This window comes from Ylistrum balloti, unplaced genomic scaffold (genome assembly GCF_031769215.1).
Source record: "Ylistrum balloti isolate Yb309-2 unplaced genomic scaffold, AGI_CSIRO_Ybal_v1 Utg370974, whole genome shotgun sequence".
In the NCBI taxonomy this organism is placed as follows: domain Eukaryota; kingdom Metazoa; phylum Mollusca; class Bivalvia; order Pectinida; family Pectinidae; genus Ylistrum; species Ylistrum balloti.
Genome location: NW_026782546.1, coordinates 410,637 through 427,740, shown reverse-complemented (window position 1 = coordinate 427,740; position 17,104 = coordinate 410,637). Strand labels below are relative to the sequence as shown.

At 33.6% G+C, this 17,104-nt stretch overlaps 1 protein-coding gene across 1 annotated transcript in view; it reads right to left on the bottom strand.

Annotated features, from left to right (window-relative positions):
- LOC132559829 (meiosis inhibitor protein 1-like) overlaps positions 1-17,104 on the bottom strand; it is a 61,218-nt gene that overhangs the window by 43,252 nt on the left and 862 nt on the right. The window contains exons 2-5 of the mRNA XM_060224458.1: positions 12,791-13,044; positions 12,301-12,348; positions 11,502-11,575; positions 10,565-10,670 (exon numbers count right to left, since the gene is read on the bottom strand). Coding sequence (XP_060080441.1) covers positions 10,565-10,670; positions 11,502-11,575; positions 12,301-12,348; positions 12,791-13,044 — 482 coding nt within the window. The remainder of the gene's footprint in view (positions 1-10,564; positions 10,671-11,501; positions 11,576-12,300; positions 12,349-12,790; positions 13,045-17,104) is intronic.

Genomic DNA, 17,104 nt, shown 5'->3' with positions numbered 1-17,104 from the left:
TTATTGAGGGAAATACATTTGTAAATCCATTTTAAGGACCCCAATGGAAATAAGCCTTTTAACGCTTTTTTGGGAAACCCTAGGATATATGTACTTTTGTCTTTGTTAATAATTATAACTAGCTAATACATTAAAGACATAGCTAACAACTTATTCCTGATTATGTATAACATGTTATATGTGCCATATATTCAAATGTTTTTGTATACAAATCTGTACATATTTATCCTGAATAAATATATAATTATAGTTTATAAGGTGTTCTGAATACAATTCTGTAATGATGATTTTATCAAATGAATTTCAAAAGTACAAATTAAGAGTAAATGCTAGGCCAAGATGACCATGATATCAATGATGTTGTTCCAGCAATCCTCTTCTTAGCATCATTTCATACCACACCAATACAAGGAAAATGCTATAACTTTCTTGTATATCAACTTCAAGAATACACAGAATACAAACATTTTTAGGTTTATCAACGGGCTCTAAATGAACTGATAATAACCTTATCTTCATCCTTTATTTTTAAACCAAAATAAACACCAGAAAAACACTTGTATTTATTTTAGATACAAACAGAATTTGTTCTTTATATATTCAAGTCTGCCTTACAGTAGCATGATGTTGCAATATGTGTTGTTTCAAAATAGCACTATATTCCTCATGAACATATTTTGAACCTAAATGACCCTACATACATCATATTTTGTTTTGATTCTGTCAGTACTAACACTACTACAGTTTACTTTGAAAGACCATACTTTGAACCTCTCTCATATAATTTATAAGAGATTTTTTCTGTTTCTACAAAACTAAACGTGTACCTGTCCAACATTTCATTTCAGGTAAATCACATTTTCAAACCTTTAGAATATAATTTTGTTTAATTACATGTGTTTCATAAATATTGTTGGATATGATTTTGCATAGATGATGTAATATTGTGTTAACACTCTTTAAACCCAATTTACACTGTAGCTGAACATTTTACTCCATGTCCAGAGTGTGGAAAATATATTTAACAATACAGTAATCAATATGATTAAGAATTCATCAGTGTCTCGAAGTATTCATAAACAATAGACTGAAAAGATCACATGGTGAATTCCACAGGTTTAAAAGTAAATGTTGGTATACATAGTTTCTTAATTAAGCTGGTTTTACCAATGGTAATGCTGCAGCTTCTCCAATAGGATCCAACAATCACCAACTTTGTAAACATCCACATTAGCTGTTTTATAAGAACAAGAAAAATCTCATGATCCATCTTCATTTTCAAGGTTTAATACTTGAAAAACATCATAATTTCCACCATTTTCTGTAAGTCCCATGAACTAAGACATTCAGGTTTGTTTTTTCTTTATTATTAATAACTAAACTGAATGCTAAGAGAGATGTCAAAATACTCTGATATTATTTGAGTGAATTAATCATAGACAAAAGACTAGTAACTAGAAAATCTTACTCTCATATACACACCAAGGCCTAAAATACTGCTGGTAGTTGTATAACAACCTCCTAGCTAGAGTGACAATCAAAGTGTTAGGGTAAGAATGTTTTCGGGATCGTTAATTAGGACTAGCTCCAGCTTTACCTGGGATGCCTAATTAGCGCCAGACAGGAAATGACAGAGGCATGATCCAGATTACGTCAGTGTACATCGTATATACTTGCAATGCAAGTTAGATGTACATAAGACTGCAATGTAGGTGTCTCTCTGTACACAATCTTCCTAAAAGGCCAAGACACCCTTCATGATTCTCGGAAGCATGCAACACTGTGGTGCTACTTTGGTCTTGTGCCAACACATGTGGAATGTCAAGATTTTTGTGAGGAGAACCTGGCTATCTTACAATTCTACATACAAATGTATTAGATAGAACAGAATCTTGCACCATCAAATAGAATGGTAAACAGGCAATTTTCAGTAGACTGAAGGATCAGTAACTTTCAAGGTAATAAGTTATAATGACGTATAATTTACCTGCAGATTATTTTCAATGGACAATTAATGTCTATTTTTGATTTCCACCCACGTACTAAGCTGATTGGCTGAAACATTTTTGCAATGCATCTCCACAGGAAAGAGCTCACAATGACTAACACAGCCTAGCTAAAGGCTATCCATCTTTAAATTTTAGGAACATTTATTTCTTGCATATAATGCAAAAATCATCACTTACAGCAATATTTCTCTTACAGTGATATAATGGGATATATCAAATTTCAAACATTACTTTAATACAAAGTATGAAAAGGCTTTGCATATATGTAGCTAGTGGTTAGGACCAAGTACATTACAAAATTTACCCTTGTGATAGGGTACTATTTCAGTGTTATATTGCTGTTGCTGTGAGGTAGTTTTTAACACTATGAAGATAAATTGCTTCCCCTGTTCTGTCAAACATCCAACACATACTACTAATTTTCCCTTGTCATGTACTGAAACTAATATCTTGTGATCAGAGCTGGAGGAAGCCATACCAGCTAAGACACTCTTTCTTGTGCTATCAGCACACAGGTACATACAAGTGTGGTGGGAACCACTTCAAATTAGGTCTTTAACCGATCTCATATTGACAGGGAAATTATTAAAAGGAGAGGAATTTACCTATCAGTAAAATGTGGTGGATACATGCATACATCAAATATTTATGTTTGCAATAAATCTAATAAGTAAAATTATACAGTAACATAATTTGACATCTTGGACTGTCTGTCTCAAATCTCAAAACTCTTTAGTTTTCATGTTATCACAACATATAAATAGTAAAAGTCACAGATAAACAACCCATAATTCATTCAACTCATTGTTTATATTCTGGCAATTCAGTGATGCAAATGGGAAAGTGTGTGCATAGAACATGAGGCATCCAATGTCTGAGTAAATAAAAGTACTGAAAGGGAACAAAAAATATATTAAATGTTGATGGAATTACTGAAAGAGAAAATAAGATTTCATGCTGATAAGAACATCAACATTTATTTACATGTCTTTCAGCTCATTTATTTAATCCAGATTCTTCAAAGCTACCTATTTGTTTTTCTGGTAGCTCTTCCTAATACTACACAGCATGATGGAATACTTAAGTGGGGGAGGGTATCCATTACATTGACCTTTGACTTAGTGTAGGGGCAGTAAGATTCTATCTGTTGCTTTACAAGAGAATTTGTACAACTACCACATTAGTCTGTCAAGGCTAATAGTGTACATTTATACTATAGAGCCTCTGTAAATCTCACTAGTACCCAAACAAACAGTTTAACTTTTAGTCAACAGTGACATATCTTATCACGTTCTGGCATCATCCCCTTGCCCAGGATCCTCTATATGTCTAGATCACTCTATAATCACCAGGGGGTCAGGAATTTCCCCACCAAACTACTGAATGAAATTCCAGAATGTTTCTACTGTTTCCATCTACAGTAACAGTACCTGTGTCTCTTTAGCATTGTTAAAGAACCAACATTATACTGAAGTCAATAAAATTATTTCTGTACCTGTCGTGCATGGAATCAGAACTATATTAGATTACCAACTCATAAATACCTGTAGATTCATGAAAAGCCACTGACTAACTTATAATAACCAATATCCTCCCATTTCTTAATGAAAATTGCCAAGATAAAGTTGTAAGATTTAACGTGACTAAGAATGTTGTGAAAGTGTTATCCATAAATAGCAGAAAGGTATTGCATCTAAATAATTAGCAAATATTCACATTTTATGTGATTATATCTTTGAAATGTCACAAATAGTACCAATAGTTGAGGTACACTATCTGTTAGTAAATAGAAGATTGGAGCTAATGACTTTAGAGTATGGTTTGATGTTTCTCTGCCTGTCCCAACACTAAATCTCGCTTGCTAGAGCAGACATCTGTAGTCCATCTCTAGGGTATTCTGTGCTACAACGATTTCCAGCTGTATTAAAAGCTGACTCCTTGGCCTCACCCTTGTCATTTTCATTAGGACTACTATAGCTTCAGTATATGCCAGAGAAAACACCATTTTGTAGGACATATTAGTTTGTAAGAAAACTTGTGGTACAACAGATAACTTAGGGGACCTCAGACCAAAATCACCCACCTGACACTTTTCTAACATTTACTTCTATGTTATCTAATTGGATAATGTTTATTTACTTAAATGACACCCTCCCCATTCCAACCTATACACAAACAAGTTAAAGCCAATTATCCATCTCTGGGTCTTATGGTTCTTGGCAGAAGTAATAAAAAGTGTTAACTAATTTGACTTGTATTCTTGAAAGTGGCTTAGCCCTAAAACTCAGCAAGCCACATGCTACAATATGAGAAAGCTAGATGTCATTATTTTGGGGACATATTTTACCAATGTAACCTTTAATCATAACCATTCAACAGAGAATATTTGCTTTTACTAAATGTGCCTGTTATACTTATTAACATTTACCATGATTATCCTTAATAAGCCCATGCTTGGTTATACACACATCCATACACATTTTGTACTTTAAATTGCTGTACATGTTCAGTACATTTTCAACATAAAAGGTCAATATCTTTGATATCTTAGACCCGTGCTGTGACTTCATGGAAGGTCGTTTGTTGGCTTCCTGGGGTTATTACAGGATTAAGTACACCCATCTTCCTTTCCTCTCAAGGAAGTGAGCATTTGAAGACTTTTGCTTCTAAAATGTATAAAGGTTATTCTGGTAATTTTGTATATACAGTGTATGAACAATCTTGTATCTTGTATAAAATGTAGAAGAGTTCTTGTCAACTCCCTCCACAACAAGTCAGTATTTCACTTTAAACCTCTTGTAGTCTATAACACATCATTTGAAGCACTGTATTCACTGTGTTACGTACATCAAACCTCAGGTAGTCTACAATAGCAAATCTGAAGTATTGTATTTACCTGTGCATTATACACATCTTCTACTCCTTTTGACAAAATGATTTAAACATACAATTGTATGTCTACGTATTACATATTTCCATGTTTATAGTACCAATATATGTCATGTGTAGTATATTAATTATTTGTAATTTCTTCATGTAGAAGAGTTCATTAGTAATTGCTAAAACTTGTCTCTGGTCCATTTGTCTGTTTCTGATAATATGTTTAAATCATCAAACACATCAAACCTTGGGCAGTCTTCAAGTCCTAATTTGAAGTATTGTATTCACTGTGTTTCATACACTTCAAATTCCAGGTAGTCTACAATACATGTACCTATTTTGAAGTACAGATGATTTTTGAAAAAAGAAAGAAAACCAATCTATGAACATTAATTTTATGCAAACTTGTTTCATTAGGAGTATATAGCAGTCACTGTTCTCTTCTAGGATTTGTTTAAAAGTTAATCAGTGTAAATATATCTATTTACAATAGATTTCCATGTTATATACATGTTTATGACTATGTCCCTGGCAAATCCTAAGACTTGTAGGCATCTTTATCATTATTTAGTCACTTTTAATTCATAACATTAAGGAGATCATGATTACAAACCTACAAAAGCTGAAAATCTGCAGGAATGCATATTTAATAATAATCACTTCATCCACAGATTAATTTGTATCTATATTGTGAATATTATTATAAACAAAGACCTATCATTAAATCATCTGTAATTAAAGGGATCCCTCCCCCCAGTGTTGTGTGTGACATCTCTAACAGTGTTAATTAATCCTCTTGACAGTACTGGGGGTGTCCAATAAGTGTGCCAAGGCTGGTCCCTTATCCCACGGTAACAGTAGGGGGTAATTAACATATTGAGGAGTTCCTGGGGAGGCAGTAAGAGGCATAGACTCCAATAACACACCAACAGGGATAAGTGTGCCAGATGATGGGGTTGATAATGGAGAGGCTTGCTTCAGCTCCCTTGGGGGTCAGCATGTCATGATCATTTGATGATGGTATAGGATAAACACTTCTCATTGGGATCCATATCAATGATGTAACGAAGTGGAAAGGGCAGAGCAATGATAAATCTTAATTAAGTGCATAATTAATGGACTAGTGAATTTATATGGAAGTATTTCAGTTAATCAATAATGAGGTGTTTAGATATGAATATCTTCAATGAAATTCCATAATTTTGCACACAAACAAATTTGTCTTTTTTGACTTTATTAATTTATATGTTTGCAAATGGATAAAAGTATATTTAATTGAACAATTCATCATTTCCAAGCAGAGATAAATAACATTTTACATATTACAATAACAATAAAACAATATCATATATGAAGATGTAATTTAAGATTTAATTAAAGGTTTGTTTTCTTCTCCGATACTAACTGTAAAATTGCTGGTTTTCTTCCCAATATCCTAAATATGTACCATAAATAACTATAGCATAAAATTTGTTCAAAATTGTTATCAGGAGAGTGAAAAGCAATCACCTTGAGTTTAAATCAGTACTTTTAACAAATTAAACTAGTGTGGTATCTGAGCACTTGACTTATAGTCCAAATTCCATTGTGACAATGATTTCAACCCCTTTATCTTTCTTAATTTTTCTTTAACTATTTTAAACATCTTTCATGTTTACCAATGGTTTCATTATGTTGCAAATATCTAATATGATCAACATAATATTTTTCACAGTGATGTACATTTATAGACGGTGCCACCTACACACTAACAGGTAGGATAGGGAGGGTTACATACTCTATGTCTATGGCATTCATCTCTACATCTGCAACTTATCAGCAGACAGCAGCTCTTACTGAATATACATGCACATGCTTTATATGATCTACTGTGTAGGGTTATCTTAACACTTAGACTTGGCACAATATAGAGTGAGATGTTTTCAAGAACAAATACCAATGAAAGTGGTGTCAGCTGACATTTAAATCTTTGTGCCAAAACCAAGTTTCTTTTAAGAAGCTTTCGTTATAAATTGTTGTCAATGTGCATTTTAAAATTAGCAATGTCTGAAACAGATTAGCCGATAAACTGACTAGACTTTGGGGACTAGACTGTTGTTGTTGTGTGGGTAGATACTCAGGGATTTTGTTTTCCCTGGTAAGGGCCACTCAGCAGTAGATGGAAGTGCTGGGGTATTTTGTCTGCTTCTCTTCTTCACTAAAAGTTTATAATGGTCATTCTTTACAACATTTGAGCTTTTTAGTTCTGTTGTTGGGAGGTCAGATTCTACATTGATGTCACAGCCTCAACATCATGATGATGACATGGTAAAACAACAATAACATGAAAGATGGTGATGAAATATCCTGTTTTTACATTATGTATCAATTGCTAATACGTAAACAAACTTTGAAGTTATGATGCTACCTAAAAAAAAAAACAAAACCCCACCTTACTTTGATCTCCATTGACCTTAAGCCGTTATATAATCTTAGCTACAGACTTAGGTATCATGTAGTAGAAATAGTAGTTAAGATAGACTCATGTGATAAATTCTAAATGGAAATATTGTGAAAACCAAGAGTAGTCCATATTATGACATACTCATCATATATCATGTTGTGTTACACCACTCTATCTTAACAAAATCTATCTACCAAACTGAATATTACTTCAAAGATCTTTGAAAAAACTTACCCAAACTGCAAGGATGTCTATAAAACTTGATGACTTTACATAAATGTCCACGCAATTCATTTGACCCTACTACATGCATGTCCATACAATTGTATCATATTACATACATATCCGTATAACTAATTTTTACCATACTGTATGTTTCCATACAATCTGACCACACTACATACATTATATACCAAAACTTCATTTCACTAGACTGTGGAAAAAACCTTTCAGACTGGATCCACTTAAGTTTCTTTTCTATGAGACATTGCACTTTTGTAGTAATATACATAGCAAAATTTCTTTATTTAAACTGAAACTTGGCAACTTTTCAAAAACAAAGATTTCCAATTAAACAATTCAACAAAATTTGAACAAAGTAGACATTTGTGCTTGTCAGTTTTATTTTAGGAAATGTAAATTTGTCTTATATTTATTTTGAGCAATTTCATGATACATAACATTGCCAAACACTACAAACAGGAGCGAAAAATCACCTTACAGTAAAATTATGTACGTATTTGAAAAATTTAAAATATTGTATTTTTGTTTTTTTTGTAAAAGTGAACAAAAATTGTGTTAATACAGCAGAAAATGTTGTATGTGATTTCATGATGACTCTCAAAACTGATGTATGGATTAAGACTCTGATCATTATGAATGGTATTAACAGTAAAATGGACATTATTGCCCCTAACCCAACTGGGCATCCCTAATAAAATGGTGGAGTACAAGATTGCAGATCAAAACTGAAACTTCTACAACTCTTGAATGATATTTCAAACATTTTTTGTTGCTGGAAAGGAGTTTAGAATCCAAAAGCAGAGGTTTTGTAAACACTGGTATTAAGATTGTATACCACAACACCAGAGAGATACTGCACAGATGCTGTTGGCTTCCATTATTAGTCATGCATATAAAATGCAGTCCATGGCACCAGCACCTGTTTTAGTAAACATCAGATTTTAGTAAACAAGAGCATTAGTTTAAGTGACTTTAAGTATATATTTTTAAGCATTTTGAATTTGAATATAGTTATGCCAAAAAACGGGAAGTCTTTGCAAGCAATTTATAGTCTCGATCTCAGGTCCAATGCTGGCATCAAAAACAAACAGCAGCAATTAATATCAATCTAGCCTGAGATTCAGTTTCAGTATGTGACATACCACCACCCCAGGAGGTATTGCATAAAAATTAACGATATACCAGGACAAAATTGACACATCACATAGCTGTCCAGGGGTCAAACTTGAAAACTAGATCTCTCCAAATTGAAAGTATTTAAAAAAACTGGAGACTGTTGGCTACATTACTTGAATATTCCGTCATGTTTGTGCTTGAAATTCTTATTATGTCTTCATGTACTGTAGTCATCCCAGTTTAAGAATGAAACACGATGTGTAAGTGAAAATATGTTATTTTTACAAAATTTTTAGTGTTGGTCCAGAATTTGACTCTGGAGCAAGCCAAATTTACTGAAATAAACTAGAGGTTAAGTTCAACACTGTAACTTTGACAGGTTTGTCATTGTAAAACCAAGGGCAATAACTATGGAAAAATAATCAACTGAAAAAAAAGGATCTCCCCACATGCTTCCCAACACGTCTCTCTCGAAAAATATCACAATGGTCAAGAATCAGCTGATCACATACATCTCCATTAAAAAGCATTATGAAGGGAAGGAGAATGTGATCAACAAGTCAATAATTGGCTGGTTCTCTAAGTGAGAAATTTACATTTGTTAACAATTTACCTCCAGAGATATAATTCAGGCTTAGGTATTTGTACACTGGATTTCCTGAGGAGTCAGAGGTAAATTACATAGGGCAGCTGTAGTTTACATCAACATCTACTGGATCCAGTAGATAGACATGCGAACAGGCACATTTTACAGGAGAAATGTGAAATATAGTATGCCCCAACAACAAACATGCACATTTAGCTAAGAGCAATAAGCATCTACACTACAGACAACTAAGTGTTTATAACATTTGAAAGAACCGTATAGAGAAATCTGCCAGAATAGAAAACACATATATCTTGGGAAAAGCTAGAACAGGAGAGTAAAATCAGAGAAAGTCCTGTGATAAACACAGTTTCTTAAAATACATGTCATCATATGTTGTCAGTTGTGTTACTAGTTACTTTAAAAATCTCCAAAGCAATCTTGTGAAGGTCAGTTTTAAAAAAAATCACACTTCTTTTTGTTTAGGAACTGTACACTGAAAACACATATGCCCTAATATGTATGTAATCCGTATAATGTGATATAATTGAACATATCAAATGCACAATAATGACCAGAAGAAAAATTGAAATCATATGCAACATTTCCCAAAGATTTTACTTTGTATGATAAGTACCTGGTATATTTATTTTATCATGGTATAATTTTTGAATTAAATAGTTTTCACCTCCTACTATGATTCCAGCTATATGTAACCTTGTACAATAATCTCCAAGACATAAACTTGTAAATATCACTTCTGCGCCCACATCAACTTACCTGTACATGCTACCATGCCTCAAGTAAAATAGAATGACCCAATGTTGTTTGGTTTTTTTGAAGAAGTAGTCTGTTTCAACAAATTTGAGCCATGTTTTTCAGTCTGTTTACCACTCTTTCAAACTTTTGTTTTCCTTCATAAATTCTGTAGGACATGCTACAATACTTGTACATCAATACTGATTCAATGGTTCTATTTTAACTCTTGTATGAATATCCAAAATTAGACAGCTATACCATTTTATTTTGTACTTCTCAAATTAATTCAAAACTGAATTGGTTTATTTTTTATTTGTAATGCTGTTTAAAGATCAATTTCACAGTCAAGAAATGACAAAGGATGAATAACGATGATAGGATATCTTAAAACAAAGGGTCTGTGATAGTATTAGCAATACCACAAGTGTTGATTATTACATATTAACTTTATATAAACAAATCATAAAAGAAGAATTGTCTGCCATGTTTATTAATCATTACTAATGACCATTCCAACAGAAAACTCACCAAAGTCTTGTCCCATTAATACAGCTAAGGATGATAATGTATGGACTAGTCTTCCTAGCAACAGGTATAGAGGGTAGAGAGCTCTGCAGTCCTTGTTGGAGGTCACCTGTCCATGATAATAGATGGCTGAAGATTTAATGCCTAGTTACAAATTTGTCATTGGGTGCACATCAACTATCAAAGAAAGGTTTTCTTTTTGTCAAATTGGGATGAGGTTTATGCTGTTTGGGTTGAAAATGATTGAACTACATTTGGTTTAGTATATATAAATATTAGATGATTGCCATTTGAAATGAAGTCTGAAACAATAATTATTACCTATACAAAATAGTAATTATCACAAAATTTAGGAAATTTTTTGAAATTGAGGTGATTCTAGACATGTTATTGGGACTACTCTGTACACAATCAAGCATGGCTGCAAATATCAAACTACTGGTCAGAGATATTCAATGATCTCAACAATAACTGCTTTGAGTTGCATTTCATTGTGAGAATAATTCTAGCAGTTGGAAAGAGCATAGAACGATTTAATTGTCTTCTACCAGATATGTATTCACAAAATTCCTTGAGAGATGAGATCAAAGTCTTTTTAACTCCACACCCGAGATTCAAAGAAAGGAAATAACTCTCCACAATAGCAATAACTCTTATGATCAAAATTGTTCATGTTAATGCACACGTAATTGCATAACTGTAAAGAAGTAGCCTAACATGGACAATATGAATATATGAATACACATATTAGGTTTACTTGTGTTTAGTCTCTGAAGAACAATTCAGGTAAATAGTACATATATACAAGGATACTACACGTATCAAAAGGTACAATGTATGAATTGTATTATACACATTTCATACAATTCTCACCTATCAAACACACATATTCACTACAGCTGTTTATAAAACAATCAGATACAGAAATCTGAAATCTTACCTCAGTCTGAATGAGATCCAACACCAATCTGACAAGTTCTTTTGATTTTATCTTCCCAATGACTTTCACACAAACTATAATGTAAGAGAAAGGCTTCCTACATTCAACCACTTTAACTAATAAAAAAATGTATCTATATATCCAATATATGAAGCCTTTAACAATGACAAATGAAATTTAACAGTGAAATCAACATTTTTCAAATCAATGAAAACTGAAGATTCATGGGAGGTCTTTTTATAATGATAAAAGCAATATCATATTTTCTTAGTGTGATTAAAAGATATACTTGCATGTGGCTTACTGGCAAATCTCATAAAATCTTGAAGATTTGCCAAATTGCATCTACCAATTATCAACTATAGTTCAATTACGAAAATACTTCTTTATATATATTTACATTACCAACAACATTTTGGGTGGCATCAATAAGGTAACAGGTAATACTGAGTGAAAATCATCTTATATGATGGAGTACATTCTGTCATGGCAAAAGCCAGAAGAGGAAGTGGTCCACATGAACACTGCGACATCGAAATACATTGGTAATAGTTGTAATTATAATCTCATTATTACAGTGGCCATCAGGTTCTGTTGTAATGGGACAACAAACATTAAAATATAGTAATGAATGATGAAAATGTAATCATTTAAAAGTTTTAATCATTGCACTGCTGTAAATATTCAATGAAGTATTTTCTTCATTAACTAACCACATATGAAAAGTTAAAAGATGCATTTTAAAGGAAATGCTTGGTGATAAAATTTATTATGTATCAATACTATCAGAACTACTTACCATCCAGTGCCTCAGTTACAAACACTGGATCATCTAACTGAAGGAGCTCTGGAAAACAAAACTCATTGGCAGATTACAAAATTTGTTTCCTTTAATTTCACAACTTTGTAAATATCAAAATGCCATTGTATTTTTTATTAACTGATACCCATAGGTTCTTAGTTGTGGAACTGTATCTTTGGTTAGATTTTTTTATTACCTGTTTAGTTTTTGATGTAAAAATGCACCAGTGAATAAAATCTTTCTATTGAATATATAGGTGTAAGGGAAACCGAACAGAATGCTATCATATGGTTTGCACAAAAGTTTTCCTCATAGAATATTTAATAAGCTTCAAACCTCCAAAAGGTATAATATTAAATAGGAAATAGCATCAGTCAACTATTGTTGTATTTGGTTTATGGCTGCTAATATTTATTCCAGTTGACTTTTGTTGTTGTATAATTAGTATTGAAAGTACATGATTATATGTGCTTCAGACATGTGTTACCTATTAGAGTAAGCAGGCAATGAGAGGTGATTGCGATGTTGCCCTGTAGACAGGTGACAGCTTCTGATGACTGCTGCACCAGATTGGCAAGGGAGGCTAAAGCAGGTTTCTTCTGTACTGGTATCTTAGTCGGGTCTTCAAGAATAGACACCAGACAAGCCACACAGGTGGGCATCGACTCAGTTGACACAGTAAATATCCATGATGGTGTGTGATCAGCATGGTCTTCCACATATAACAGTGACATCATGTTACTGAATACAAACAAAAGCAGATTAAAAACAGTTTAAATTAGCCACTCTCTAAACACTGTGAAAAAAACAGGAGTTTTCAGTGATGACATATTCTTGAAATATCCTGCTGCAAAATGATATAGCCGTTTTGGCACATTAAGACCTCCCAGCTCAAATTCATCAACATTGGTTTTCTGAGTGTTTGAAACCGTTGCAAGACAACATAGACAAGTCTTACACAGATATAGAACAGATAGCATGAAAAACTGAATAAAGTAATTAGTATAACTATTTTCAACAAGTGACTACTCCGAGCCTCTACTGAAGCACCTATCATTTGCTAATAGTTGCATCAGAATTCTGTATTGTAAAAACATATTGCGGTAAATTATTTTCAAATTCTTCCGTAATAAAATGAGCATGAAGAGTTGAAAAAGATAAACCATTGAATAACTTTATTCCTCTTTTTCCGGTGTATCTATTCTTTACTTGATTCAATGACTGGACGATGCGTTTGAATAAGATTACGATGACCAGCCTACTACAATAGCTAACATAATAGATGTCGATCATACAATCTTACATTTGGGATGCATTGTTTTTAGCGATAAAATTGAATAATTGATAAATTGTAGAATTATCACTGTCTTTAACATTACATATGTACCGAAATTCGATCGGCCTGTTATCTCAGATTTTCTTCTCATCCATTCAATAAGTTAACTCTAAAAAAGAAGAGTTCCAAAACTTAATTGGCGGGAATGAATGAATCTAAATTAAGACGAAGCCTAGTCTTTGAAATATAGATAACATTAGACCTACTGCGGAACGCTAGTAACGTTATGTTTCATGTGACAATGATTTACTTGAAATGGGTCAGTATAGACAGGCCTGGATCTAAGGGTGGTTGTGTGCATTATACAAAACAATTTAATTGGCATCGTGATGTTATTGTCATCTTGAGATGTTTTGAGTAATCGATATAGGTCTAGATTAGATATAAAAGAAAATGTATTAAAGAAAATAACAAGAAAATACCAATTTGTCAACATAATTTATTTAAAATGAAATCAATCCTCTTAGGCTGCTTCCAACACCATATTAATTTGGATCTAGTCAGGCTACACTAGGACCTAAACTTAACCTATTACTATGATTTCAGTGTCACGTTTTTACGATTTTCACCTAGCTGTAAGTCTGCTGGTACTGCTGAGAGACATTTCGTCAATCACACAGGGTTTCAACTTTGAAGACATGAAGTTTAAGAAGATTGAACAGACGAGTTTTATTGTAACCATCATGACTTTTGGGGAAACAGGGGCCCACGATGTAGCTTAGTAGATAGATGTTAGCCTACGGAACATCGGTTTATGTTTCTCAGGAAGCTGAGAGACTAACCGGTCTGTGATGCCGTTCTTTGGATATTACTTTATCCCGATTGTTGATTTCGTTGGAAGGCATGCGACAGGCCTTTTGTATGTTGTTCAGTGAGGTAGACACCAGCTTCTACATGGAGTCCTCACCTCAAAATGACCCTGGCTTTTTAGTCACGAGGCGATAAACCAAGTAAACAATCATTGTGATACATTACAAAATATCTATGTTCCATTCGCACTCAAGGGTTTATTTCAAATAGCACGATTTTCGTGAGAGGTGTCGGCTGTGAAAAGATAAACTAGAAACCGTAGGGACCTGATACAGTACGTAAATGTGGTGTTACAACGCAGAATGCGGATGTCGACTACCCTGGTCTGTATAAAGTCAGTATTATTAGGTGTTTTACAGAGTTCTCGAGGTGACATTTTAATGAATGTTGATAATTGAAAGCATACAAGACATGTATACACACAATTAATTACTAGAACACTGTCACTCTAACACATCACATCACTAATGTCGCCGAATTACGGATAAGCGACACTCCGTTTTTTTTTTCACGCAGATGGTTAGTGGTCGATCCCCGTTGTCGTCTGATAGCGTAGAATGTGTAAACAAGTACCTTCAATACTATAAAAAATATATTATTTCTGTTTATAGGACCAGGACGTATTCGCTTTATATCAAGACAGCACGTCTTTTATAAAACATTCCAAAATCGATAAAGTTTCAAATAATCTTTTACCAAAGGATACATTATCCTTGACAAGTTCTGAGATGTCCTGTAAAATTTAGCCACAGGAATTGGGTTCATCGAACCATTTCATCTCACTTGCTTTCTACTTATTCTTGGACGTGCCAATGCACCATTTAACAACAAAGACACGCATACCAGATATTGAAGATATGACAATTTACTTATGAAACAAAATGTTTATAAGCGTTATGTATGGACCGTCTGGATACTTTTATTACTACCAAACCGACAGAACTGATATTAGCGTCAGTGTATATATAGTGCGCGAGATACAGAGAGGACGAGGGAGACGAGCGTACTCCAGCTGCTGTTGGTTATCCTCCCCCTATCATACCGAATATAGACCGGCACCAGGCAATGGTACGGTTGCCAGGGACACCGGCATCAACCCAAAATACACGTGTGTTCTCTCAGAAAAACTACCGTTCTCTATCTCCATAATATCGACACCATGGGAGGCGAATCGGGTTTATGTGTTTGCTAGTAAATCACACCAACACCACAGTTTTATCATCATTATCATTAACTCGTTTAAACTGAAACTCATATTCCGATTCAGATGTAAAAAAAAAAATTCTTATTTGAGTTTACACTCTCAAGACTAAGATGACCTTCTGTTATTGACAAATTACTGCTGCGTGATATAGTAAAAGGAAATCAGACATATAGTGTTTCGAAAGTGAAATAAAACAACTACAGACCAACTGGTGTTTACAGAGTTCGCTGACATCCAATTTAGTGGAAAGGTTATCTTGTTGATTTTTTATCAATCAATCTTGTTTACGCTTACAAATTGACCCCTCATCCCCTACATCTGCATATCATTAGTATTTAAAAATTACTACCACGCGCAACACACACGAAAAAAAATAATTGTAAAACAACTTATAACGAACTATTCGCACAACAGAATACTGGTTGTTTAAGATAACAGGATCCGTGAACCATTGATCATTTCTAATGTTTTTGGTTGGATAAGTGTATCTCCAATCTTATTTATTCCATCCTTACTTAAACTGGGAGAATAATAACAATAATAATAAATACGCTCTCCTAAGTATGAAGATGTGAGATGTGCGTTGATCAGAGTTTGTGCGACTCTGACATTTTGAAGTAGCAGCTATATAACAATTACACTTCAAAACTGAAAGGTTTTCTGTGAAGTGATTTTGACGCTATGGGATACATGTGTGCATAACTGTCTGTCTTTATTACTAAGAGTAGTTTATTTCTCAGAGTAAAGACAACTAAAAATGTTTAAAAAAATGTTTTATTTCGATCATCAATTTAGTGTTATTATCGATATAAAAATATAGCAGCAATATAGCATGACTCCATAAAGTCAATCAATCGAAGTATCAATATCGTGAATGAAATGCAACACCGTCAGCAAGATTGTCCAGAACGCGAACACCCGCTTGTTTCACACACTGGGAAGCCCACTAGTAATTAGAACAGTATGTTACGTTGTGTAACCCGTATGCATCTCATGTTATACCAGATGCCTCTCTATCTCACCGCTGATTCCTTATGGAGCATCCTCTTCTTCTCATCTGTCATTCATGTAACGATAATGCTGATTGGCTGAAAACAACATCAGCAACTTTTTCGTTCAATCAGAATGCCTGGTACATCTGATACATCCCATAGAGTATGTAGAGCTAGAAACTATATAAATCGGCAGGTAGCCCTCATCGAAGCATCAGACAGCTTTTAACCGTAAGTATGTGTGGACCTAGCCTAAGACTTGCAGTGCCTAACCCTCTATACTATAATACCTACTAGCTAATATCCTATAGTATTTACTGTGTATTACAGTAAGTCGTTCTATACCTTGTAGTTTTCTTTAGATTTTTCCAAGTGTGTGTTTGACTTCCTTTCTATACTTCCTTCACATGTATTTCAATGTATTTTCCGACGAATCAGATTGGAATTATTTAGCCGGAT